Raw genomic sequence first — 25,504 nt, forward strand, 5'->3', positions numbered from 1 at the left:
AATTTCAAAGTCTGGTTAAAATTGAGACATTTTTAAATTGAAGGGCAACTTTCTTAAACTGAGCTTGGAGATGCTCGTTTGTTAAATACTGTAAGGAAATGATCAGACAACGACGCTGTGTTTTGTTTTCATTTGCACAATGATCATTTATTCCACAAAAACATGCATTTAATGGGTATCTGTACAGGTTGGAAGCATGAAAAGCACAGATTTGTTTAAAGCAATGTAAAGAGAAGGCAATAAAATAGCTGTAATTATTCATAAGGTTATTAATAATCCTGGTTGTACTCACATGGTCCTCTATGTCCAGCGGTCCTCGTTTCCTGTGTTTCCTCACTCACAAACACACCCAGACACACACACACACACAGGGTCGGAGAACAAATAGAACCATTTTCAACATTTTATTTTCCCCCCACTCTGTATTGATTGTTTTGATTTCCTGCTGGTGGCACTTAGTTTCTGATGTAGCTATTAAACTGAAAGCCTTACCGGTGCACAGCGTTCATAACAGGCCGTGAAGAGCCATCACTGCGAGCGGTGCAGGATTCAAAGAGAGGAGCCGCCACCATCTTCATCAGTTAACATGTGGGGGAAAGGTTTCCATCACATCAGACACATCAAAGTGTGGCTCTGGATCCCTGAGGATGAAAACAGGAGCGAGGAGGGGAGGGGATGAGAAACGGGGGATGAGTTCAAAAAAATTCAGGGGGAAGGAGGTGCGTGTGTGTAGGTAACGTTCACTCACTTCTTCCTTTATGTAAACACAAAGAAAAATGCGTACACTAAGGTGACCTGACACATTTACGCACGTCCCCGATATGAAGGCTGATAAATGCTGAATAATTTAGTTATTTATTGAATTTTTCATGCTATAGGCTACCCCTCCCCTCTCTAACAAAGTGACTCTGGGAAGATGTGCTGACATCTGGCGACGGCCGGCTCACCTGTGACTATGTTTAATTTCCAAGTAAACTCCGCAGATTAAAAACTAACTTCTGACCAATAAAGATGTCGAATGGGAGCACTCGTTTTCTATTTGTTCCCTCCAATTGTTTTCATCTAACACCGCTTTTTTTGTTTTCGTGTTTGTGTGCGCGAAGGGAACGATTTATTGCTAAAATCGAAACTCATTTCCCTAAACGACCCCCGTGCTAATTAAAGTAGACCTAAATTAAGGGCAGGTTTAACTGCACGGATTTATCAGAGTTAGGAGCCCATTCACATCGACACTTTTAAAAGGAAAAAAATTAAGCTGTATTATTTGCCGCTTACGCACTTAGAAATAACAGTCCCAAGAATAATGTCTTTTTTAAACTTCTCATACTTGATTTAACGCAATAATTTAATGACCGCACTAAGAAACTGCAAATGAATTAAGGGAAGTGGGTCTTTCGGTACTTGATTATAACTGCCTAATCAATCCAACTGATCACCACTTTTGTCTTTTAGAGTGATTCTCACGCTGAGGCTGTGTGTGTGTGTTTGGCACCAAATCGATCTGGACCTCTTCAATTAAAGAGAATATTTGCGGAGTCAAGAGACCCTTACTGAAAACGTGTTCATTTCAAATTAAGCCAAACTGACTGCATTAATGCTCCCTGCACGGCAGCCTCACATGGAGACACCTAACAGACCTTTAACTGCTTTAAGGATCCAAGTTACGCGTAAAACCGCCTCTACTTTATTTTGGATCTCAGCCAAACTAATCTTTTGCAAATGTATTCTTGTTACTAGGCAACTTTTCGGGCATCTGCCCAACAAAGCAGAGCAAATGTGATTCGATTAAACTAAGTAACCTATGCACACAGAGGTACACACAATCAGTGTGGACACTACTTCTTTAACCGTATTTATCTTAAATACCAAAAAACTTATGTAATAAAAAAGTAACTCAGAGCAAAAATCTGACTTATCAAGTTAAGATGTTTTTCTTTAGAAATGTCTATCCCTATAAATGTAATAAATGTAGTAAACGGAGCTTTTTCTTCTAATATCACTTTTATCTGGTCTGATGCAGCAACGTATTTTAAACCTAATGGGATGCTGATACATTGATGAACACATTTCCCAAACAGTATTATAGATTTAATCCTTAAATTATGAACCATAGCTTAAAAAGAAAAAGAAAAAAAAGAAACCCCACAACACTCTTTAGTGTTACCTGCAGTCGTGTTCATGAGTAATGGGCCCAGTGGCGTTATAATTTCTGTGTGAATAATTAGAGGTCCTGGCTTAGGTGCTTTTAAATGTGATGCAGAAGTAAAGGCAGTGATGCAACAGGTCAGGGATCAGAGATGATAAAAAAAAAAAAGAATAAATAAATAAACGACACTTTTTTCAAACTCAGATTTTTATTGGTCAGTACAAATAAACGAAAGTGAAGCCGACTGTCTTCATCCTCCTTCCAGAAATGCACTTCTTCTGTGTCGGTGTTGGAGGCTGGAAAAAAAATCCCCCCCCCCCCCCCCCCCCTTTGACTAGACTTGTGTCGCCTTCCTAAACGGGACGTAAAAATTATCGCCGAAGGGATCTTGCGCATAGGTGGGGAAAAGCAATGCTTCACAAAAAACAAAAAGACAAAACACAGAACATTTGGAGCTGGAACAATGAGAAATAATTCCGCCAAATATGCTAATGTGCACTGTAGAAGAAACAGAAATTCCATAGCATACACTCTGTTTGTCATACCCAAAGACAAGTTGAAATTAACGATTTTTCAAACGCTAATGGGATCCTGCTGATACGGGACTGAAGCAGTCAAAACTGCTCACTGAAAAACTAAATAAGAGCAGAAACACTGCACCAACTACACTCTTTTCTCACCGTCTTAGCAAAAATAACTGTCTTTCAAAAAAGGTGTGGAACTATCTGTGTCTAGTTGGTTTAGACTGGACTGCATGCACACACACGTACCATGCACGCACTCTGACACGCTTACATTTAACGTAGTGCTTCATATTGGAGGAAATGATACAAAAAGTGAATTTTATATATATATATATGTATATATATCCACCTCTTATCTTCTTTAATCTTCTGTCTTCGCTCTTCAGCTCAGCAACCCTCTCAGAGGCACCGTGTTCTTTATGTCTCTTGGTGTTGGCTCTCCTCAGTCTTCCACACACCCTTTTTTCCTTCTGCATTTAAAGTTTTTTTCTTCTGGAAGCTGCTGAATTAATTCTTCTTCAGCTCAGCTTTGCCACATCGTGCCCACCCCAGTGCAATAACTGCACATTCATCCACCTGCAGTCTCCATTTCAGTTTTTAAGAGGCTTTTATGACCTCCAAGACTTTTGACTGTGAGCAGTCTCAGGGCTACATGCTCAGTCAGTACCGTGGGGGCATAAAGGGTCTCTTAGGGGGGAACATTGGGCCTCCTGGTCTTAGACCTGGACGTTTGCCTCTAAACCTCGGGTCAGGACCTTGAAATCGAGGAAATGGGGGGCGAGGAGGTCCTCTGGGGTGTGGGTGATGTGCAGGGTGAGGAGGTCGATGCGGAGGTCGTAGACCGGGATGACGGATTTCGTGATGAGGCGGTGGTCTCCTAGGGGGGTATTGCGGAGCAGGGGGGCTGTGATGTGGGTAGTCGTGGGCGTAGTAAGGCTCCTCTGAGTTTGAGAGTGGAGGAGTGAGGCGGCCTCGAACTCGGGGATAGTGGTGTGGAGGGCTGCCTGGTCTGTAATACGGGTCATCTGGGCCGTGATAAGGATTGTCTTGGAAATAAGGGGGCTCGTGCTGGAGGAGTTCGTCGTGGTGCCGCTCGAGGTCCCCCTGGTAATGCCGGTCATCTGACTGGTGATGTAAATCCTCAGGGTGATGTGGCCGATGCTGGTCAGTGTCATACAGATGTTCATCAGGATGATACAGGGATTTGTGTTGATGATCATGGACCACCATCCCACTGATGACACTCTCAGTTCTGGCCCCGAGCACGTCCCCAGAGTCTGTGCCGGGAATCGGCTGCTGCTCCGGAGGAATCATCGAATTGCTGGCCGATGAAACGGAAACCTCAAAACCGCGAGGAGGGGGAGGTAACCTTGGGACAGGAGGAAGATTGCTTTTAAAGAAACCATGCAATGGGGTGCCCCCCTGCTGGGAGAGCAGCTCTTGAGGTTCACGAGTTTGCTCAGCTTGGTATGGATAACGTCCGGATGTCTTGTTTTCTTGAGCCCCTCCAGGCATATTATAGCCCCTGGGCTGCTGAGAGCTCCCCTCTGGGTAAGTGTCACCGTACCAACTCCTTTCACTAGGCCCATGAAAGCTGTCAGCAGTCTGTGTGTTACCGGCACTGCCTGGGGCTCTTTCTCCAGGCACTGGCCCTCCTGTCTGTGCAGAAATCTGCTGGTAATGTCCAACCGGGGCAGTAATCCCATGTTCAGAGATCTCCTGTTTGCCAAACGGGTACGCCTGGTAGATCTGCCCATTCTGAGCCACACCTGGCTGCAGGTGAGCAGGCTGTTGAGGATTGTTGGGGTTCGGCTGTGTGCTATTCTGGTATGCAACAGGAGCCATTATTGCAGATTCAACAGATGACTGACTTAACTTGGGAGCAAATGGAACCACCATTGGCTTGTCCATAATCTCATCCTGAGTAGGCGTGCCTCCCCCCTCGTCCCGCACAGGTGTCCCATCCTGGGTGTCTGTGCAAGTAACCGGACTATGATTATTGCTTCCGAGAGCTGGGTTTGTTGAAAAAACCAAGTCAAATGCACTAAAAGCAGGGTTTCCCTGCAAGAAGCTGTGTATTTTAGACTCTAAACTTGTAGAGGGTGGTTCAGGATCTGTTGTCAAATCCATGTCTCTATGAAGAGCCTGAACCAGGGCAGAGGCAGGGTTGGAATTCTGGGGGGATGCTTGGGTGCTTGAGCTCTGCCTTGCAGTAGATTTGGATAGGGGAAGCACAGATGTGCCAAAGGAGTGAGGCAAGCTCTGAGAGGGTACCGCTGATGAAACTGTGGATGAAGGAGAGGCAGTAATCTTGCCTGTACTGGAGGAGTCAGCTGAGCTGCCCACAACAGAGGTGATGCCTAAGGGGCACAAGGAAGATAGAAGATAGATAAGCAAGGGTGCTGCTATAAATCAACATTTCTTTGAATACTTTAAGTAAAGGTTGACTCTCACCTTCGAGGCTGCTTTGACCCTGGACTTTGGACAGAGCACTGAGGAGGTCTGCAGGACTCACTTCTACCTTGGAGAGGATACTAACCAGTGAACTGGGGTCCTGTGCTGCCACAGGAAGAGCAGGCGTGCTCTTAACTGAGGAGACAGCGGGGGCAGCTGCAGGAGGAGTCTCCACTAAGGGCGCTGCAAAAAACAAAGCTACACTCACTCACAGAGTAACCCACCATATACTAACTTTTTATTAGACAGTTAACAGATCTGTGAAGGCCAAATGTTCATTCATAGATTTATGCATTATGAGGCATATTTAAAACAAACTAACTTTGACATTTGACAAACCTACTGGATTAACTTAAATACTCTGTTAAATCTATGCAATCTAAAGACACTGAAAACATATATGCAGCTTAAGTACATACTCACATATGCTCTCAGGATCTTTTTGTTTATCTCTACATTAAAAATTAATGACACTGCAAAGATATTAACGCTCCAAACACACTGCAAACCCAGTTGGTTTTTCCACAGCAGAAGTCGAGACACGCTTAATGACGGCACGTGGAAGATTTTATTTTATTTTGAAAGAATTGAAAGAAATCATCTATGTGCATGTCACAAAAAGGCCCTCGCTACTCACCTGTGTTCTTCACGACTGAGCTTAAGCTGTTGAGGATGGAGCCAATTTTATTCATGTCCACACTTTCCAGAGCGGCCGCTGGAGCGGCAATGGGAGGCGCGATCTGTGCGACGGTGGGCTGCTCTGTCGCTACTAATGGCACGCTTTTTGCAGGCATCGGTGCGGGCACCTCTGGGTGGAGAACGGGTTCTGTCCGCTCTTCAACTGAGGAAAGAAAATATGGCAGCGATAACAGTGAGTGAGGGCCAATGTAATGGTGCAGCTAAGTGCAGTTCCTCTACATTTGGTTTTTGTGACTAATTTTGTCGCTGTCACCTGATTTCCAGGGCAAATTTCTCAAAAGTTACTCAAATAATGGTTGCAGGAAGGAATGCGGTGCAAAAAAGAGAACAGAAAATATATTTATGACTCTAGCTGTATATTGACAAGTGTTTTAATATTAAAAATGTTTCCTAGAGATGTAGGGTACTGAGATTTGCTTTTGCAGAGACCTGATGCTCAAAATTAGCTCAAGATGGATAATTACATTAGAACATTTTCTCTTTAGCGGTAACCAAAGCTAATTATTTACTTCTATACCATCCTATCCCTACCAGCTTATACTGTCATCCCGACTTTCTCCATGTCCTCATTCACTACATCCATGAACCTCCTTTGTGCTATTCCATATTCAGCATCCTTAGCCTTGCTTCTCTAACTTTGTCTCCAATTTCCTCGACCTGTGCCGTCTCTCTCTGACGTACCAATTTCTAACCCTAGTCACTCGCAACGAAAACTTCAACTCTGCCACATCTGGCTCCAGTTTTGAAATGACTCCATTTGGTCAGCGTAGCCACTAAAACTGCTTGGATGCTTCAGGATTAATGAATTCCTCTAAATAACAGGTGTGATTTGTAAAGCCTGATTTATCTTTGATGCAGAGCTTTACCAGATGTCCACAGCAGGCGATGGTTTCACCTGTGATCACAATGCATCCATCTAAGTAAATGCATACTCTGTGATATGTGATGGCGGTGGGCTGGGCACACGCTAGAACTCAAACTACATTGAGGAAGAATATTCCTATTTTAACATGCAGGTCAATTTAAGAATGTGCACATCAGCTACTGCGCAGATGCTGTTTCTTCCATGGAGTCTCATCAGATTGTGTATAACAGACATTTTGTCTTCATTAAATGGTCAGAAATGAGAAGAAAACTGTCAAACTTCTGTCAAATAAGGTAACACAGACTCATCACCTTTCTTATTTCGAACGCAGTCAAATCCAAAAGGCCCTTTTTTTCCTCCAGGAAAAACTTTAACAAGCCAGCTTATCTCAAAACAAACGAAATATGTAAAAAGACTGCTTTTAAAATTAAAACTCGGAACATTTGAACTAGTTAGATGACACCATGCAACATCTGTATTAACTACTACCGACAGCAGGTTCAAAAGATGCTACTGCAAAAGTTGAAACAATGATTATCATGCAATGCTTGAGAACTTTTGTGTCATTACGGTGCTTGCCCATCTCTCCTGTGTTTGTCATTTCATTCTTTTTAGTAAAGTACTGAAGACCAATATAAAAACCACAAAGCACTTAAAAAGCATTGCAGAGGCTTGAAATCCCAAAACATTACTCCCTCCTTACCTATGATGCCCCCACTCTCCATTTCGTCCTCAGACAGCTCCATGTCCTCCACCTCGCGATTGTCATTCTCACCGAGAGCCTCTGTGTCTCTGGGAGACCCCCCCGGGGAGGACAGAGGGCTCGGGGCTGGGGGCTCTGCATCATCGTCCATTGCAGAACCATCGAGGTCTGGATCGGGGTGGGCCATTTCCAGACCGTGGAAAGGAGACTCTGAGCCTGTTGGAGATGGAGCGTCTGCCGAGGGAGAGGGGATGGGTGACTCGTCCAGGTCGGGCAAGGTGGACTTCAAGGTGTCCAGCTTACGCTTGAGGTGGGACACCCGGTTAGCAAATGTTTGGTAGGCCTTGAGAGGAGAAGCAACGGAGTTTAAATACATGAAAATGTAAATGTTAAGTCTATTAGCCAGTTTTAATACAGACTTCACGCAAATTCAAACAGCAAGATAGAGAGGCATAAGGTTTATCTACAGCTAGCAACATAAGAGTCTAAAACATAATGTACCAAAATGCCCAACACAAGCTGGGTAATAAACCTACAGGTAACTGAATTTCTTCATGCTTTAGAACAACAACAACAACAACAAAAATACAAATTAAAAATAAACATCTTTCACTTACGTTAGCTACAATCTTCACTTCCTTGTACTGCATCTCATAGAAGATATCTGCGTTGGTGAGTGCCTCCATGAGTTGAGGTAGGATTTTGTTTTGTTTATCAAAGAACTTCACGAACTCCTGTAGCTGTGCGCTTCCTTCCTCAAAGTCCTTGGAGAACTTCTTTCCTCCTGCCTTATCTGCAAGAACCAAGCAGTAATGTGAGGAAATCGTCAAAGTCATAACCCATCCTTCCTATCGCTCCAGGTTAGGCTGTATAGCTGCAAAAAGAATAAAATACCTTTGAGTTTCTTGAGGGCATCAGAACTGAAGATGTCAACCCTCATAGCTGCCAGCTGTTTCTCTCTGAGGTCGACCTCCTCCACAGATCTCTTGTACTTGGCCAGCTGGTCTATGAGTGCCTGCGGCTAAAGCAGAGGGAGCAGTCAGTCATATCATAAGCGCAACAAAGTCTGATCACAGTGTTTGAGTCAAAGACAAGACGATAACAACCGTGCTTGTAAAACGGCACAGCTGGAGTTTAGTGAGGAGCTTTAAACTCTAACATCACACTTACCACAAATTCAGCAACGACCTTGGATCGTAGATCAGCTTTAGACTCGGCTGGAGCTTTAAAATAAATAAAAAGCCCATAAACTCAAACAGCAAAATTAACTACAAACACCCAGAAATCTACACAACAGAATGAAATGCAACATTATTTAACGGAATTATTCCTAAACTCTGGGAAAACTATGGATGTATTAAACCTAATAAATAAGAAACTTGTCTTAAAGCCAATTAAATTAAAAATTAAATAAATTGTGTTTTCATAATCACAGCCAAAACTGTAACTGCAATTAAAATACAATTAACTGTACAAGGTGCCACGACTGGTAACGACAAGTTTCATGTTAAGATGGTGCGTCTAATAAAATTAAAAATTATAAAAATAATAAGCAAACTTACTTTTTTGCTCCACAGGAGTGACAGGAGGGGACTCCTCTTTGATCAGGGCGTTCTTAAGGTCGGCAATGAGAGTCCCCGAATACACACCTCTCTCCTCCCAGATGGACAGTATCCTCTCTGCTGATTTTATCACCTTCGAGTCACCTTCACAGCTACAGAGAGGGGAGATGATAAAAACTATAATGATGGCTGCTGGATTTATGTGAGTCCAAATGAAACAAATGAGAGGAATGATGGACAAGAAACACTGAAAGGTAGAGAGCAGCAGAAAGAAACATTGCACCAGTGGAGCACTTACTACAAAGCACTTACTTAACCAGCTGGAAGGCGTCTAGAAGCACCTCGGCGAATGCCGTTCGGTAAACGATGGCATTTTTCCTTTTACAGTTCTGGATGACGTCATTGGCGAGGTATAGCAGGTTGAGCCTATGTGAGGCGTCAGCTGTTGGAGGAAACAGGGCTACATTTCACTGTGTGTTATACTTGTATAACTATGCATGTGACAAATAAAGAACCTTGAAACAGAGGCGCTGATGTTAGCTTGTTTGAACCAGACTGCTTCTAATTATGGTGCTTTTATCTGCGGCTGTTCATTCCCTTAAATCTTTCATCGTTTTTACTGTTTTTGTTGCTGCACAGCATGTGTCCCATTTTTAAATGTGCATATGAAAAAATCTGACTTGAAACCAGTTGAGCCGGAGAAGCAGCTCAGCTCTCTTTCACCTATTTTATTAAATATAGGTCAAAATCAGTAGTGGTCCAACATACTGCTTAATTTATTATCAATTTATAATTTTTGTACTTTATAAAAAGGTCAACATTTTTACTTAACGCCCAGTTAAACTGAATAAATGACAAAAATCCATTATAGACATGTGTGATTAAGTCTGAAGTGATAAATCAGATTCATAAACAACACAGAAAAGATAGCATGCAGTCAACAGCTACCAAGAATATTTAATCAACAGCTAACTGTTTAAACATGACGTGAAATCATTTACACAATCTTTGTTCACATTTTATGACCTAAACAAGGAGTTTTAAAAATGCCTGTTTTATGGTTTATACACACCATGTGTCATTTTTATTTGCAGTTTTTTTTATATTTATGATATGATATCAGCTCATAATATCTCCTGGGCAATAGTTTAATCAGTGCTTGATAAAATAACCAACATCCAGATGCAAAATAAGTCTGCAATGCAACTAATTTCAATTCTCTGTAAGTAAATAATTTTGCTTTAAATAATCAAGTCTCTATTAATTCTCTAATTGTCTAGATGACAGATGAAAGCCACGCTTCTTACTCATCACGAGTAGAAAAGCAAAAGGCTGTTGTTTTCCTTATTATGCTGAGGGTTTGAACCCTAAACACAAACCCCAAACACTACAAAACAGTTTACTTTGAAATTTCTCCTGCAGCACTGAGATCCGCGAGTGTGATCACGTTAGAAGAACAAAATTGTAATATGCTCAGAGATCACTCTAAATTCTCCAAAGTCAAACACCGTTTCAGGTAACTGTAAAATCACTGCGACCAAGATTAACAGCGAAACAGGCAAGCGAGAGCCAAAGACAGCCATCTATGAATACCTTCATTAAAAGGTGGAAACAATCAGCTCGAGGCTTCAAAATCGGTGACATCACAGTGGCTAGTCATCTTTTACATACAGTCTATGTTTTAACTAGAGATACAGTGATCTGGAATCAGCTGATTTTCTAAATTTTTAGACTAGTGACTGACTAGTCAGCCTCTTGTATATTAAATTACAAAGCGGCCCGTTCAACGCATGTGCAACACATGCACAGCAGTGCAGGCATTATCAAAAGGAGCCTATCCTAGCTGCCATAGGTCAAGAGGCGGGATACATCCTGGACACGAGTCCACCTCGCTGCAGGCCTAACACACAGAGACAGAACTATTCAAACACACCTCACTACAACTCACAAAACCCACTAACTGCATGTTTGTAGGAGGAGGTCAGAGTATCCAGAGAGGACCCACGCAGACAACAAAAGAGCATGCAAACTCTAAACAGAAAGACGTAACAAGATGATGGATTTGAACGCAGGACCTCTTGCTGACGGGCAGCACTGCTAACCACCACCCCCTCACCCAATGAAGAACGTCTCCAGTTGAATCAAGCTTTCCAAACAGTAGTGTATTTTACATTTTTATTCTCTTTCTGTCTCTCTCACACACACACACACACACACACACACACACACACACACACACACACACACACACACACACACACACACACACACACACACACACACACACACACACACACCAAGCCAGCAGAAGCTGAAGAAATTACTGCAAAAGACGTCACCAAAAGGTCAGTGAACCCCATCTGGTGATGGATATTGATACAACTTCATTGATTCCAAAGCCATTATCGATTCTGCTTATAGGTCAGATTCATTATTGATTCTTTTACTGACCTGATCCATGTTTGTGTGTTTTTCAACATCAACACGACTGTTTTAAAACGTTTTTACGTTTAAGATCCCTCCTGTTCTTGGGCAGCCTAAACCGAATACAGCATTTCCATTAGTGAGAACACGTCTTTTATGTGCTCCAAGAGATGAAGGGCATCTACAATCTGATTTTACATGTTTTTTCCTCAGCTTATGTGTAAGAAAGACTTCATTCTCTTTGAGCCTGAGAAATACTTGAAAGTGGGTGTGCAGAAGCTCCACTGCCATGCTTGACACCATTGCTCTGCAAAGTGAAAGAAAAAATATTCCTCTTATCAGGAAGAGGAACTGATACAACTTTGACAAACCGGAAATTTTGGTATGGATTCTTCACTGGAACTGGTTTTTAATTACTGTCCCTAACTCTGTACAGTGATCTGTGGTTTTACTATTTTTGTTTAAACATAAGATCTGGGATCTTTTTTTTTTTTTTTTTTTTTAAATCAAGACATTTCTGTTGGACAATGTTAATGTTTTCCAGCTTATCTCCAGCCAATCTGGTGCACTGACTTAATACTACTTACAATTAGGGTGCAGTTAGTAAGATGTAGGTATATTAAAAATACCTTAGTGCAGTAGTAGTATTAAGTAAGTTCGACCCCACCCATATGGAAAAGATATATATAAATCTTATAAAGTTTGTATCTGTCTTGTGTGAAATTTGTATGAAAAGCATACAAGAGTGAAAACAGATATAAGATCCCTTGAAAAATTATATAAATGAAACTTGTATGTTTTGGATACTTACTAAAACAATATATGAAAGTAATGAGAAAGTGGCCACTTTCATGAGTAAATCATATAAGCCTTATATGATTTACTATATGAAGTAGGCCACATCTTATGCAAGTCTTTTATAAGTTTTTTCTATTTCTTTTCCATATGGGCACCCCTGTTGTTTTGTTTAGGACAGAGGTGGCAAACATAAGGCTCGGGGGCCTGAATCAGCCTGACAAAGGTGCCATTCTGACCTAATCTGACCCCCAGCTTTGGAAAATACAACAAAGGGCATATGTTTTTGACCTTTTAACTATATTTTCACAGGTTTGACAGCTTTTTCTGCTGATAAAGATGTCCCGCAGCCATTAATACCACGCCAAAGTAGTTAAGTAATAGATAAACAATTAGGTTAGTCTTTTATTGTCATTGCACGTGTACATGGGTGCTCCATACCAACTGTGCAGGACTAAAATATAAATAGTAAGACAACAGAAATGCATAACAAGCAATAGGAATATATACAAAACCAGAGGAAGCCCCGCAATAGAAAGACACTGTCTGTTAAATGACAGAAACAGAAGTTCCTGTCTCACTGTCTAATATTGACATTTCTATTAAAAAGGAAGCAAAATCTTCATCAATTAACAAACACTTTGTTTTATAAACACAGGAGAGTCTGGAAAGTGAGCTACCAGAATGTTTTCTGGTGCTTGTGTTTTCCTACATTTATCATGTAGGAAAAAAACGATATGCTGTTGAAATTGCATTATTTATCTAATATTAAGATATCTCAGGGAATAAACGTGTAGTTAAAGTTTCTCTCCACCAACCCACCTAAGAACAAAGCGGGCTGTATGTGATGGTCAATGTAAAATGAGTTTGGCATCACTGGTTCAGGACTTTTCCAAAATAGTAAAAAAAAACAAAACACAACCCCCCCCCCCCCCCCAAATATGACACTATAGAGACAAAAATGTCCACTTGTTTTATCTGATGAACACAAGGTTAGATTTAATTTACAACAGTACAAAACAGAAAAAGGAGAGCCAGCAATGCCAAAAAGCTTGATATACTGTAACAAATCTGATATATTAATCCGCACATTTAACAATTTCTTTCTTATTTTCGTTCTCAAGTTCATCCAGAAAGCTTTGGTAGCTTCCAGTTAATACATTTAAATGCTATGTTTTTAAATGTATTTATTAAGTGTTATTCAGATGTTTAAAACATCTGTCTTCACGGTACACCACTAAGCCTCTGAAAAATCCCTAACAGACTTTAAACTGCATAAATGGAAAACTCAGGTGTCAGATATAATGAAACAGTCATATCTTTAATGACAAAATGGAGACAATGTCTAAAAGAGGATAACACTATACTGCAATCACAGAGGGAGAACCACAACTCTGCTGTTAATAAGGCTCCACGCTGAACATACCTTGCTGTCTTCATCAGCAAAAGACAGTGATGAACTTTAAATTGAAAGCAAATGCTAAAACCTCACTAGAGTACAAATTAATGAACAGTAGGTATAAAGGTCTCAATAGCAATGGCCTTTGTCTTAAATTACTGGACAATTCCAACAATATGAATGATCCTTAAGCTGCAAGTCAAAATAAATTACTCGAAAACTATTCAAGGGCTGTGCATGAGATTTATTCACCTGCTCTGCAGAGAATCAGAAACAGACCACTATTCTCACGTCTGCAAGAAAAAGTTTGTGAACCTGTTTAAACTACTTCTGCACTGATTATTCATAAAATGTGAGCTGAATCTAAATCACAAACATAATCCAATTACACAAATAAAATACGCACATTGTACTTTTGTTGATATAATCTCACAGTGAAGGCTTGAAAATGTAGATTCAACCGTTAGGAGCTCCACTTAAGCAGATGCTGCCTGAAGCATGGATTGTACAGGGGAACATTTGATACATAGCGATGACACTACCCAAGTGAAAAAATGTATAAGGCAAAAGGATTGGTCCTAGCAAGGATTAAGATTTACGATATAAGATTTGTCTTCTTAGTGTAAGACTGGTGGGAGCTGTGTCTTAATTACAGTTACTAGAAAGCTAGATGTGTGATCAAGGCTGCAAAAGCATCTCCTAATACCTTGGCAATAACACAAAGTACTGACTGATTTATTATAAAATAAATAATAGAGCCCCACTGAGAACCTGGTGCAGTTTGACAAATTTCCAAACAAACATGTAAATAATCAAAGTGTCGGTGACAACTCCAATACTTAAAGTGAGTTTGTGTACTCAGTAACATTAGTTTACTCCAGCGGGCCACACGAGGAACTAAAACTGCTGTGGAAGGCCGCACCTGTACACTGAACTCATTCTGCTTATTGTTACTTTTTATTTCTTTATACACTGCTTCTGGTGAAAGTAGATTTTTAGACCCCAAAAAAATCAAAAAGACCCCAATTGTGGCCCCATGGATAAATTAACTGCCCAGCGCAGGTTTACGGTAACAGAATATATTTTGTCTACATCAGGGTTTTCAAGCAAAAGGCACCGGGGGACAAATTTGACCTGCCAAGGACTCCAATACGACCCACTTTTACAGCATTTCCTACTGAGAAAGACCTTCTCCTTGGCCATTCATACTACAACAGTGTAATATGTAAAGGACAAAAAATTAAATGACACAGAAATTCCTGTTTTTTTCACTATCAACAAAAGAAAATTCTGTTTGTTTGTTTATACACCCGGTCCAAGGTAAGAAAAAGAAAGAGAAACAGAAAGTTTACTGCGAATTAAGAAAAACTTCCTGTTTTATAATTATCGGACAGTCTGGGAAATGAGTTACCAGAACTTTTGCTGTAATTTTACATATTAATTTCTTACAATGTAAGCACAAAGAATCATACTGGCAGGTTTACTAGAGCAACATTTCTTAACGTGTAGACCAAATTAGATGAACTGTTGAAATTGCACTTTTTAATATATTAAGATATCTCATTATTTAATGTTTATTTAAATTTGTTTACATTGACAGAAAGGAGGGTTTCACTCATCTGTCCCAATTACAATCAAAGTAAGCCGTATGTGGCTCTCGATGTAAAAAAAAAAAAAAAAAAAAAAAGAGTATGACATCGCTGGTCTATATATTATAGATGGACATTGGTGTCCCGCCCCATCCAAAACGTCACTGTTCCCCATGAGCTGACTACAAATAGTTCAGTCATACAGTTTGGTAACAAAACTGTCTTTCCAGTCTCATAACATGTAGTGATCTGGTAGGCTGTTAAATCTTGAATTTCCCGTTGTAGCCTGTAAAGCTGGCACAGGCTGACCTCTTGTAGCACTGTCAGAACTGTAAATTTGACAGGTTCACTACTCTGCACATTAGTTTATAAACTATTTGTAGACTACGCGGGTAAACGCAGGCTATAGTGTGCACATGGATGACAGCTTGAATGTCCCTGCTGTCAAAGGAGCGCCAGTTTTAAACTCCACCGTTTCCCGGCATTTCAACCTAAGGCAAATAGGACAAAGACCTTAACGCGCCCGGATAAAGGTATGATTCGTCAAACAGCAGGAATAAAAACTATATTTAAAATATGTATAAGCACAAACATCTCATTGCAACCATTGCGATCGTTGAGCTCAAACGAGTTCAAAGGTGCAGGCAGTAGGGCTACTTACATTTCTTCAAGCACTTGATCCAGTGTCGCACTATCACACTGTGGTACTTCTTGTTGTCGATGCACCACGCTGACAGTCCTTGAATCGAGTCCATGGTGTTGGTCACATTTTGTAACTTTCTGTCCAAAGTGGACTCCAGAGAGCCGCTGGTAGCGGCTCCGGCTCCCGCTGCCATGTCCGGACGAGTTTGTTGGTGAAGGCTAGCACTTAGCTTAGCATGCTAGCTTAACGCAGCACAGGCATCTTTGCACTCAGAAGCCTCTCAGCCTGCTCCGGTTGCTAACCCGTGTCCCAATCCCTGTGTGTGTACAAATTATTCACGGTGAGCTTCCTTATCGCGGCTAAACAGTCATATCGTTTCACATTGAAGGACTAAAACTCAGCGCCTCGCGGCATCCTGTGGATCTGTTTACTCGTTGTTGGTGGGGTGATGAAGAACACTTCCGCAAACACTACTCGATTATGGCGCCACCCAGTGTCACGGAAGGTGACTTTTCTCTTCTTCTTTGTTTTTTGTTAGCGACACCAGCTGCGCGTTATTGGTAGAGCAAGTGCACTGTTTACTGTTTGTTGTGGCAGAGGAGTTTTAATTCTGTTTTAATATTTAAAAACTAATACAGTGCTGTGCAAAAGTCCTGAGTCACCTCTCATTTCTACATGTTTTGCTTCCAAGGAACCAGACTTTCTTGTTATTTTGGTAGTCTTCTGCAATAGTTCTTCAGGCTTTCCGAAGGTCTTTCAAAGTTGCTTGTTTTTTCACTTATTTTCAGTTGAGTCCTTGCAGCTAACCATTTACAGATGAATATTTTCTTTTGTTAAGCCAACACCAGAGGTGGGACCAAGTCATTGTTTTGCAAGTCTCAAGTAAGTCTCAAGTCTTTATCCTCAAGTCTCAAGTCAAGTCTCAAGTAATGTCAGGCAAGTCAGAGTCGAGTCTCAAGTCACTGGTGTAAAAGTCCGAGTCAAGTCACAAGTCTGAAACTTTGAATTTCAAGTCCTTTCGAGTCTTTAAAAAAAAAAAAAAAAAAACGAAAAAAGAATGTTGCAGTTATGCTAAATGTAAATATTAGACCATGTAATTTTAAAATCTGTGTTTTTCTCAACACAGACAAAATAGTGAACTTAGAAAATATACACAAATTGTGAAATTGCACCTCTTTAAAATGCAGCTCAATTAAACTTAGCTCCAAGAATAATTTTCACCGACAGTTCTGAGATAAGCTGCATGTTATTCTTGGATGCGGTTGTAGGACCAGCTTTAAAATCGCATGACAAAAATGTCATACACATTAAAAAAAACTGTATCACCAACGTAGCCTGGACAACATTTGCTAGTTAGATGAAGTCAGCTATCTCATCTTAGCATATTTATATGCATATTTATAATTATACGGTTCTTGGAGTGAGTGCATACACTCATGAAGTTTAGTAACTTCAGGTCACTGCAACAAGCCCAGGTACAGTTTACCGACGGATGGGTACAGGACCTTGAAATGCACCGTGTAGAACGAAAGACCATCGTACGTATCATAAGTTTACCAGTCTCACAAATCGTCGTCATAAATACACATTCGTTAACCGTTTATTAATAGGACCTTTGAGCTCAACGGTAATTAATTAGTAGTGGAAATAATTTCTGGTAGCGTTACAGAAATGTAGCAGTGACAACAATATTGTATGCTGTAATCACCGCGCGGATAGGAGGCGGCTGGCTTGACCGCGGCTCACAAATGACGGCTCACTTTACCGCAGTCTGTAATCGCACTGGGCAATTAGCAGAGGTGGGACCAAGTCATTGTTTTGCAAGTCTCAAGTAAGTCTCAAGTCTTTATCCTCAAGTCTCAAGTCAAGTCTCAAGTAATGTCAGGCAAGTCAGAGTCGAGTCTCAAGTCACTGGTGTAAAAGTCCGAGTCAAGTCACAAGTCTGAAACTTTGAATTTCAAGTCCTTTCGAGTCTTTAAAAAAAAAAAAAAAAAAAAACGAAAAAAGAATGTTGCAGTTATGCTAAATGTAAATATTAGACCATGTAATTTTAAAATCTGTGTTTTTCTCAACACAGACAAAATAGTGAACTTAGAAAATATACACAAATTGTGAAATTGCACCTCTTTAAAATGCAGCTCAATTAAACTTAGCTCCAAGAATAATTTTCACCGACAGTTCTGAGATAAGCTGCATGTTATTCTTGGATGCGGTTGTAGGACCAGCTTTAAAATCGCATGACAAAAATGTCATACACATTAAAAAAAACTGTATCACCAACGTAGCCTGGACAACATTTGCTAGTTAGATGAAGTCAGCTATCTCATCTTAGCATATTTATATGCATATTTATAATTATACGGTTCTTGGAGTGAGTGCATACACTCATGAAGTTTAGTAACTTCAGGTCACTGCAACAAGCCCAGGTACAGTTTACCGACGGATGGGTACAGGACCTTGAAATGCACCGTGTAGAACGAAAGACCATCGTACGTATCATAAGTTTACCAGTCTCACAAATCGTCGTCATAAATACACATTCGTTAACCGTTTATTAATAGGACCTTTGAGCTCAACGGTAATTAATTAGTAGTGGAAATAATTTCTGGTAGCGTTACAGAAATGTAGCAGTGACAACAATATTGTATGCTGTAATCACCGCGCGGATAGGAGGCGGCTGGCTTGACCGCGGCTCACAAATGACGGCTCACTTTACCGCAGTCTGTAATCGCACTGGGCAATTAGTGATACAAAAAACCTGTTTTATCCTGTGAATAAAAGTATATGTTTTTGTCAATGTACCATAATAACAGAAGCGAAACGCAATATTGTGTCAGGACAATTCACTATTTATGCACAATAAATAAAGGAGCATAGCGCGACAATTTCTGTTCAGCGCCAGACTTGCTTGTAACCTATATCACTAATTATGTTATGAAAATGACGTATTAACTACTAAAAAACACTGACCTTCGTGTAAATGCTTGGAGCAGACTAACCTGTGAGCTGGAGTGTTCTGGGACGTTATATTTGGTCTTAGAATGGCTGCAATCCAGGCCATCCATCGCCTCTTTGTTACTTCGGAAACATGGCTTGAACAATTTCTCTTCAACGACGTAATCCGATAACAACCGATCTCTTTACCCGTCGGCTTCCCGTGGCTGTCATGCGACCGGCTATTGCAGTTAATAATACAACGGCTTCTTGACATTTTTGTGTTTCTTTTTATCGCTGTTTAACTGATTTTAATTGAAAGCGTGCGCTAGTACCGCTTGCCACGAGTTCCCAGAATCCTTTGCGGTTCTACCCGTGAATGACGTCACATTTTCAATCTCTATATAATATGCATGTTAAATTTTATATTTGGGGTAAAATATCAAGTCTTTTCAAGTAAACCGGTTCAAGTCCAATTCAAGTCCCAAGTCATTGGTGTAAAAGTCCAAGTCAAGTCACAAGTCTTAGAACATTTTTTCAAGTCAAGTCTAAAGTCATAAAATTAATGACTCGAGTCTGACTCGAGTCCAAGTCATGTGACTCGAGTCCACACCTCTGGCCAACACTGACCTATGAATTATTGGAGCAAAAATGTGGCCCTACACATAACATACAATTTAAAACAACCTGCCAACAAAAGCACACAATTTATTTCCAATTTGTTAGTTGAGTCAGTATAAAATGCCAAAAATTAATACTTATACACCAATGAGGTGATTTCCAAATTAGCCATTAAAACTTAGAATTTCTCAGGATGTTGTGCAGTGTGTCCTCAAAAAAATGTTGAGAAATCTACAGCAGATTTTTAGTTCATACCAGTGTGAAGCCAAATGTTGTTTTTGTACCATTTAAAGAATGCAGAGTAAATAAGTTCGTAGTGTATGAGGTGTTCTGGTCAGAAAAAATACTTTGCTGTGAAGAGAAACTTTCCTTTTTTTTACCAAGCTCACAATTGGGCCTGCTGCTGGATCGGGTGACCCTGAACCAAGAATAATACAAGAATAAAAATGCCTTTATATAACCTACACATCGAAAATACCACTTTTGTGCTTTCTCCTCTCTCTCTCTTCCCTGTGTCTTTCTGGTGGGATCTCCTGCTTTGGAGAAGCATGTTCCTGACCTGCAGTTACTGGCCCCACCTTGTTATTTGCTGTGTTACTCGTGGCCTATCTGCACCCTTGTTTTTTCCTTTTCAATGCAGCCTGAATGTGCCATGACCGGTTACCCTAACCCCAATGATGTAGTGTGTTCACCTTCCAATAATATGCTCTAAATTGATGCTATACAAGTAAAACTGTACTTATCTAACCCATGGAATAATAAAGGAGCCTTATAAAAATATTTACGGGGTAGATTTAGTGGCTGGAAAGCCGAAAACTTAAACATCAATGCAGAAAAATGCTGATTTTGCTGATTCGTGTCATTCTGTACTTATCAAGAAATCACCAGCAATAATTTCATTATAAGAAATAAATTTTCTAAAACAAGTGAAAATTAAAGACATCAAACTGTAAAATCTGATTTTTTTTCTTAACTCCTTTATCACAAATAAAAAGTGTAACCCAGCACAACAAAAAATGTACTCCAGGATGCTACATCTTAACAGACTAACACAACACACCGCTGCACTATTGTTCTCCGCCTTGTGCTTCCAATTTCTGCTTTAAATAGGAAAATTCATACACAAGTAAGGACAAAGCCTGAGAAACATTCACTTTTCAGTGGCATATGTGGCAAAATGACGTTACCATCGTTGGTTAAAACAGTACACTTTTCGTATGACTTTTTCTCGTATGATTTAATGTCAGGCAAGCTTTATGTGATAAAATAAGGCTCACTGGTTAAAAAAAAAACAACCCAAAACAAAAAGATCCCACCAGAGATGAAACGTCATTCAACATGAATGATACCTGATTATAAAATATGGTGGTACAAAAAAATATTAAGGTATTTAATAGATATGGAATGGAAAGTGTTTTGTTTATCGTATTCCCCCTGATATTTCTTAATAATGACTCAATAGAAAAGCACTTCCAGGGTTACAAATCCATTTAAAACAGGGCACAAAGGGATGTTTTTTGCCCTCATGATGACACAATGCATTTGGAGCTTTTTTGTATGAATAATAAGCTAGATTTGCTCAACTGCAATCAAATGACATGTCCTCCTCCCCCACCCTTTCCCCTACAAAAACCTGTAAAGCGCTCATCCCAGGCGTAACACACACCAAGTCTGCTGAAGGGAATTAAGGTTTTCAAGTACTGCTTTCATAAATAACATCACAAACCCTTTAGTGTGTAACATTTCCTCATTGTCATCCAAAAGTGCAGCTGCATCAATTCAAAGTCACACAGGATTAAATATTATATTATTCCTGTTTAATCACCTAATAAGGAAAAAGTGACCCCATGCCCAAGGTCAAGTGTAATAAAATATTTCAAGTCCACCTATCTACAGCTAGCTTACAGAATAAAAACCAACTGAAAGACCGAGCTTCTTTGGTTTCTAACTCGGCTCAGTGATTACTAGTCAGTCATGTTCTGTGTGGGACTACATCTGTTCTTAATAAGTGCAGATAAAAAAACAAAGAGCGTACGTTAAGTGCTGCGACACTAGAGTAAGCTGCTTGTGATATGATAATGCATCATGGTTTAATTTGGCACATTTTGGCAGCGGCTTCACGCCTTTATTCTACTGTATGCTACAATCAGACAGCTGGAAAAAATACTTTTTAAACTTTCCTAAATAAAATTTCGAGTCATCTGAGTTCAATAATGAGGTATATTTGTAATCAATTTGTGAGTTGCTTCACGATAAACTAAGCCGCTAATTAATTTGTCCTATTTTCTCTGGGAAAATAGTGCAAATGCAAAAAAAATGTAAGCAGCCGTGGAACCAATCGTCGCTTCATAAAGTATTTTATATTCAACTGACTCGTTTTTTTCCTGCTACAAACACATTTTTCATCAATGGCATGAAATCCTGTACTGCTACTGCTTAGAGCTGCGTTCGATGATATGAAAACGTACAAAGCACAGCACAGACTGTTTTAACACATGTAAAAGTATTTTCAACATTTTTTAACTTAAAGGTCAATGTATACAAAAATCCATTCAGACAAACACTTTGAAATAACTCTGGTGTCATTAAAAACCCAACACTGGATAGTTAGGGGTTAATGACCATCTCTGTACAGTTCTCCTCCTCCTGGTTTAATGTTCCTTATAAGCATCACAGACTGGCTCCACGCCCAACTTTATTCTTATGTAATCGAGTCCGCCCTCTGCTTTCAGTCTCGCTGGCATGCTGAGGCACCTCCATGTGATAGCGAGGTCAGCTAAGGCCAGCTAAGGTGAGTCACTTATAGTAATGATGTTGCTTGAAGACACCGAGCTGTCTTGTGTAGCTGGGCTGCCACATGAGGAGGAGGGCGGAGAACTCTCAGGGTGCTTCCGATTGTCATGTGCTCTCCTGCTACATAAATATGACGGCCTGCTTAAAGTGCCAGTCCTGTGTGTAAACTCGTGTTCAGAGCTACAGCTGTACCCAGCTGCTTCGTCTGCTTCTTCCTCTGGAGTTTTCTGTTCTATACGGGATCCGCGCCAACACGTGGAAATGGTGTCTAGTGAAAAGGCAGCATGGCAGCTCCCGTGTTTTCCGTGCTTGGCTGGGACTTTGCCAGCCTGGGCAGAGTCTGGCCAGCTCAGTTTTCTCTTCTGCAATGGGAGAGCAGAACCAAAAATAACAACACATCAAGGCCATCTTGGAAGAGAATTAAGATCTTTGAGCCAAAAAAGGACAATAAAGCAGATGAGGTTGACCTTGGGGAGACAGAATACTCTACTAAATACTAAGATGCTTTCTAATCATTTTTAAATGTACATTAATTTGCTTTTTTTCTCCTTCATTCCTTAAAATAATACTATTACATTAAACAACACTGTCACAGATATGGTGACACCAGGAGGAAGCTCACCTTTACTGGGATGTGGAGCTGATTTTGGCTCCAGCGTGCTGCGACTCTGGGTGTGGTGGTCTTGTTTGGTGTGTTTGTGGATGTAAACGCCTCCCGAGGGAACCACATTTTGAGCAGCATCTCTATTTGCAGCAGATTCTGAAGATATTTCTCACTGCAGAAACAAAAGAATTGTACAATTACCCTGTGGGGTAATAGGGACAATGATAACACTGTTCATGCTGTTAACACTGCTATTAATATTAGGTTTTCTTTTTAATAAAGTTATTGTGAAAGGCATTTTAACTTTATTAAACAGGATAATGTGGAGAGAGGGTAGGAGCAGTAAGGACTATAACCTTTGACATTTCGATCAGCTGCTCAACCAGGTGAGCATTAGGTATCATTTTTGGTGGACTTACCCCATTTCAGGTTTCTGTAGGATTCCAAGAATCCTCTGCAACCTGTCCATAGCAACACTCTGCTGGAAACTGGTTAAGCCTATCAAAAACACAAGCAGGTACCTGGATATAACTACCAGATTGGATGCAATAAATAATGAAGATCATTTAGGATAATGGTCAGACACATACCTCGGTCAAATCGGCCAGTCTTTAAACCATGAAGCAGCTCGAGGAGAGGATGGATAAACCTGTGCAAATCTGCACACTGTAATGTTAAAGGCAATAATAAAGACTGTTAATATAACTAAAATCTGCTATTTACTAAAAGTTAACACAGCTAAAAACTTCTGTTTACTAAAATAAGACCCAAAGATTCCAAAAGAGAAGTGCTCACCTTCTGAGCGAAAGCGATGTCCCCTGGTGTCACTGATGACGATAATGTGTGGTCTTCAGGAGAAGGGGCAGAGCCTGGAGGTTTAGTCATGTCAGAGCACTTTTCAGACCGGTCACACTGAGATCTCAAACGCAGCTGATTGGTATGAGGAGGTAAACCAATGTAGCTTCCAGAAAGTGAGATTCCTTCATCGGCGGAAGGCAACTTTCCAATCCCACTGTCCCCCTCTCCCTCTGAGAAGGTTTCAGCCTCATCTTCAGTCTGCTCAGTCTCACTGAGCAGAAAGCTTGGAGTGGAGGGTAGCGAGTCATAAGATGGCCATTTGGAGGAAATACCTAATGAATTCATCTGTGGAGACAGTATTGAGGAAATTCTTTTAAATCAAGATTATGAATAAAAGTAAAGTAATCAGTAGCACAGCAAGAAGATCCAGGGTTTGAATCCAGGCTTTTTGCATGTTCTCCCTATGGGTACTCTGGCATCCTCCCACACTCCAAAAACATGAATATTAGTTAACTGGTGATTCAGGAGGTCATATTACCTTAAACAAATTATCAGTTTTGATGCTTCTGGGGATACATCTCTGAATTTTATGTCTCTTAGTTATCCTTAACATACCTGCCCTTCAGCATACAGTTAAGAGCCAGGCAAAGAGTCTTCTTATTGTTACTTAATAGAAAACTTTGCATTTTACTGCTATTCAAACAATATTTTATCACAGTCTTAATGTTTTTACTTTGGCCAAAGACCTAGATTTGTTTGGTGGGCACCAAAATGTTTTAAATGCACATAAAATAGAAGATCACTTGTAACATTAACATGAAAAAAAATACAAGGCGCCTTAGTTATAATAGCTGCGTATTTGATTGAGTAATACAGTCATTAAATGAAAATCCTATCCATATGTTACTATAAAACACTTATCAGCCCTCATGTGACTGCAATGCTGCAGCACGATGATTTCATCACTTTTATGCAATATCTATTAGAAGTGCACTTGTTGCCAAGAACAGTGAGTTACGTCTTCGCAAATTTTCAGCAACCGCAATAAAATCCAGATGAGGACAGAGCCAATAACAATCAACTCTGATAGATTATGACCCTGGAAGAACACGAAGGCCCTCCGACCGACGCAATCGCAGTTATTCACTTTAAAAAACGCGCAGTTCAATCGCACGAGCCCCCTTAAATTTTCGCAAAAGCCTGTTACATAAAGTTTGTTATAGCACGTGTTGCTGCAAATGTTAGTTGCCTTGAGCTTAGTTTGTTTATATCTGCACTAGATTTTTTTAATCACTGCCTCTTAAGGCTGGATATTACGTATTTAATTTTAATGGTTAAAACTGGAGACATATGGGAATCTGATTTATGTAAGGACACACATGTGTGTACGTCTGCAGCTGATAAGCTGGTAAAACGCAATAATCATCTTATATACCAGTTATAACATGTTTGCGATAACTGGGAATAGTCTAGAAAACCGTATCCCACAAACTGAGTGATTGTTAGCTGAAAATGTCTTTAAGAAAAAGCATAAAAGCAGTATTAATACCGTTTTCATTCTGTAATAATACCCGTGGTCAACCAGCTAACTGGAAATTCGCTATGTAAAGGTGTAAATGTAAAAAGTTACTGTTTAGTCTATCTGAGGTAAAAAATAAAACGCAGGCTTTATATAATAAGTGAGGAGCCACCTTTCCCTAAAAAACGTTAAAGTGTAGGAAAAGGACGGAGCTTCTTACCTTTTGGACGGAGGAGAGTTGGACTCTTAAAAAAGGACAGCTAGCGCTATTTGAACTAGTTTAAAAAAATAAATCAAAGCTCACAGAGGGGACTTCCACAAAAACTAACGGCTCTACTTGTGAGCACAGCTGTAACTCCTCTTAGCCAGTCCCTCCTCGTTTCTGCTACCTCCGCTCGTGGCGTTTCACTTACATTGGGAGCTCTCCTACCC

At 40.3% G+C, this 25,504-nt stretch overlaps 2 protein-coding genes across 4 annotated transcripts; both read right to left on the reverse strand.

Annotated features, from left to right (window-relative positions):
* Positions 1 to 120: 120 nt before the first annotated feature.
* rprd2a (regulation of nuclear pre-mRNA domain containing 2a) lies at positions 121 to 16,260 on the reverse strand. 3 transcript variants are annotated; one of them, XR_013904403.1, is made up of 12 exons: positions 15,822 to 16,260; positions 9,266 to 9,395; positions 8,954 to 9,105; positions 8,562 to 8,614; positions 8,286 to 8,412; positions 8,009 to 8,184; positions 7,392 to 7,734; positions 5,762 to 5,965; positions 5,125 to 5,307; positions 3,020 to 5,030; positions 493 to 641; positions 121 to 336 (listed from the first exon to the last, which is right to left on the reverse strand). XR_013904403.1 is itself a non-coding variant. In XM_080295730.1 (10 exons), exons 1-10 carry the CDS (start codon positions 15,994 to 15,996, stop codon positions 3,331 to 3,333), a joined length of 3,243 nt encoding a protein of 1,080 aa, XP_080151856.1. In that variant the 5' UTR covers positions 15,997 to 16,260; the 3' UTR covers positions 2,336 to 3,330. The 3 variants fall into 3 exon arrangements, 1 of the variants encoding a protein (XP_080151856.1); XR_013904402.1 differs by having other exon boundaries at positions 121 to 641; XM_080295730.1 differs by lacking the exons at positions 121 to 336; positions 493 to 641 and having other exon boundaries at positions 2,336 to 5,030.
* A 5,438-nt stretch (positions 16,261 to 21,698) lies between these two features.
* ciarta (circadian associated repressor of transcription a) lies at positions 21,699 to 25,504 on the reverse strand. Its single transcript, XM_026156658.2, has 6 exons — positions 25,293 to 25,504; positions 23,551 to 23,898; positions 23,346 to 23,421; positions 23,175 to 23,253; positions 22,774 to 22,927; positions 21,699 to 22,513 (listed from the first exon to the last, which is right to left on the reverse strand). The coding sequence occupies exons 2-6, from the start codon at positions 23,896 to 23,898 to the stop codon at positions 22,145 to 22,147; spliced, it is 1,026 nt and encodes a 341-aa protein (XP_026012443.2). The 5' UTR covers positions 25,293 to 25,504; the 3' UTR covers positions 21,699 to 22,144.

Source organism: Astatotilapia calliptera, chromosome 22 (genome assembly GCF_964374335.1).
Source record: "Astatotilapia calliptera chromosome 22, fAstCal68.1, whole genome shotgun sequence".
Classification (NCBI taxonomy): Eukaryota; Metazoa; Chordata; class Actinopteri; order Cichliformes; family Cichlidae; genus Astatotilapia; species Astatotilapia calliptera.

Excerpts from the sequence above, each read along its gene's own strand:
- rprd2a (XM_080295730.1), bottom strand. The coding sequence starts at position 15,996 with ATGGCAGCGGGAGCCGGAGCCGCTACCAGCGGCTCTCTGGAGTCCACT. Across the intron at positions 7,735-8,008 it reads AAGTGAAGATTGTAGCTAAC|GCCTACCAAACATTTGCTAA; the intron begins GTAAGTGAAAGA and ends TCTCCTCTCAAG. Across the intron at positions 5,308-5,761 it reads CTCAGTCGTGAAGAACACAG|CGCCCTTAGTGGAGACTCCT; the intron begins GTGAGTAGCGAG and ends TGTTTTTTGCAG.
- ciarta (XM_026156658.2), bottom strand. The coding sequence starts at position 23,898 with ATGAATTCATTAGGTATTTCCTCCAAATGGCCATCTTATGACTCGCTA. Across the intron at positions 22,928-23,174 it reads CTACAGAAACCTGAAATGGG|TGAGAAATATCTTCAGAATC; the intron begins GTAAGTCCACCA and ends TTGTTTCTGCAG. Across the intron at positions 22,514-22,773 it reads AGCTCCACATCCCAGTAAAG|AAGAGAAAACTGAGCTGGCC; the intron begins GTGAGCTTCCTC and ends CTCCCATTGCAG.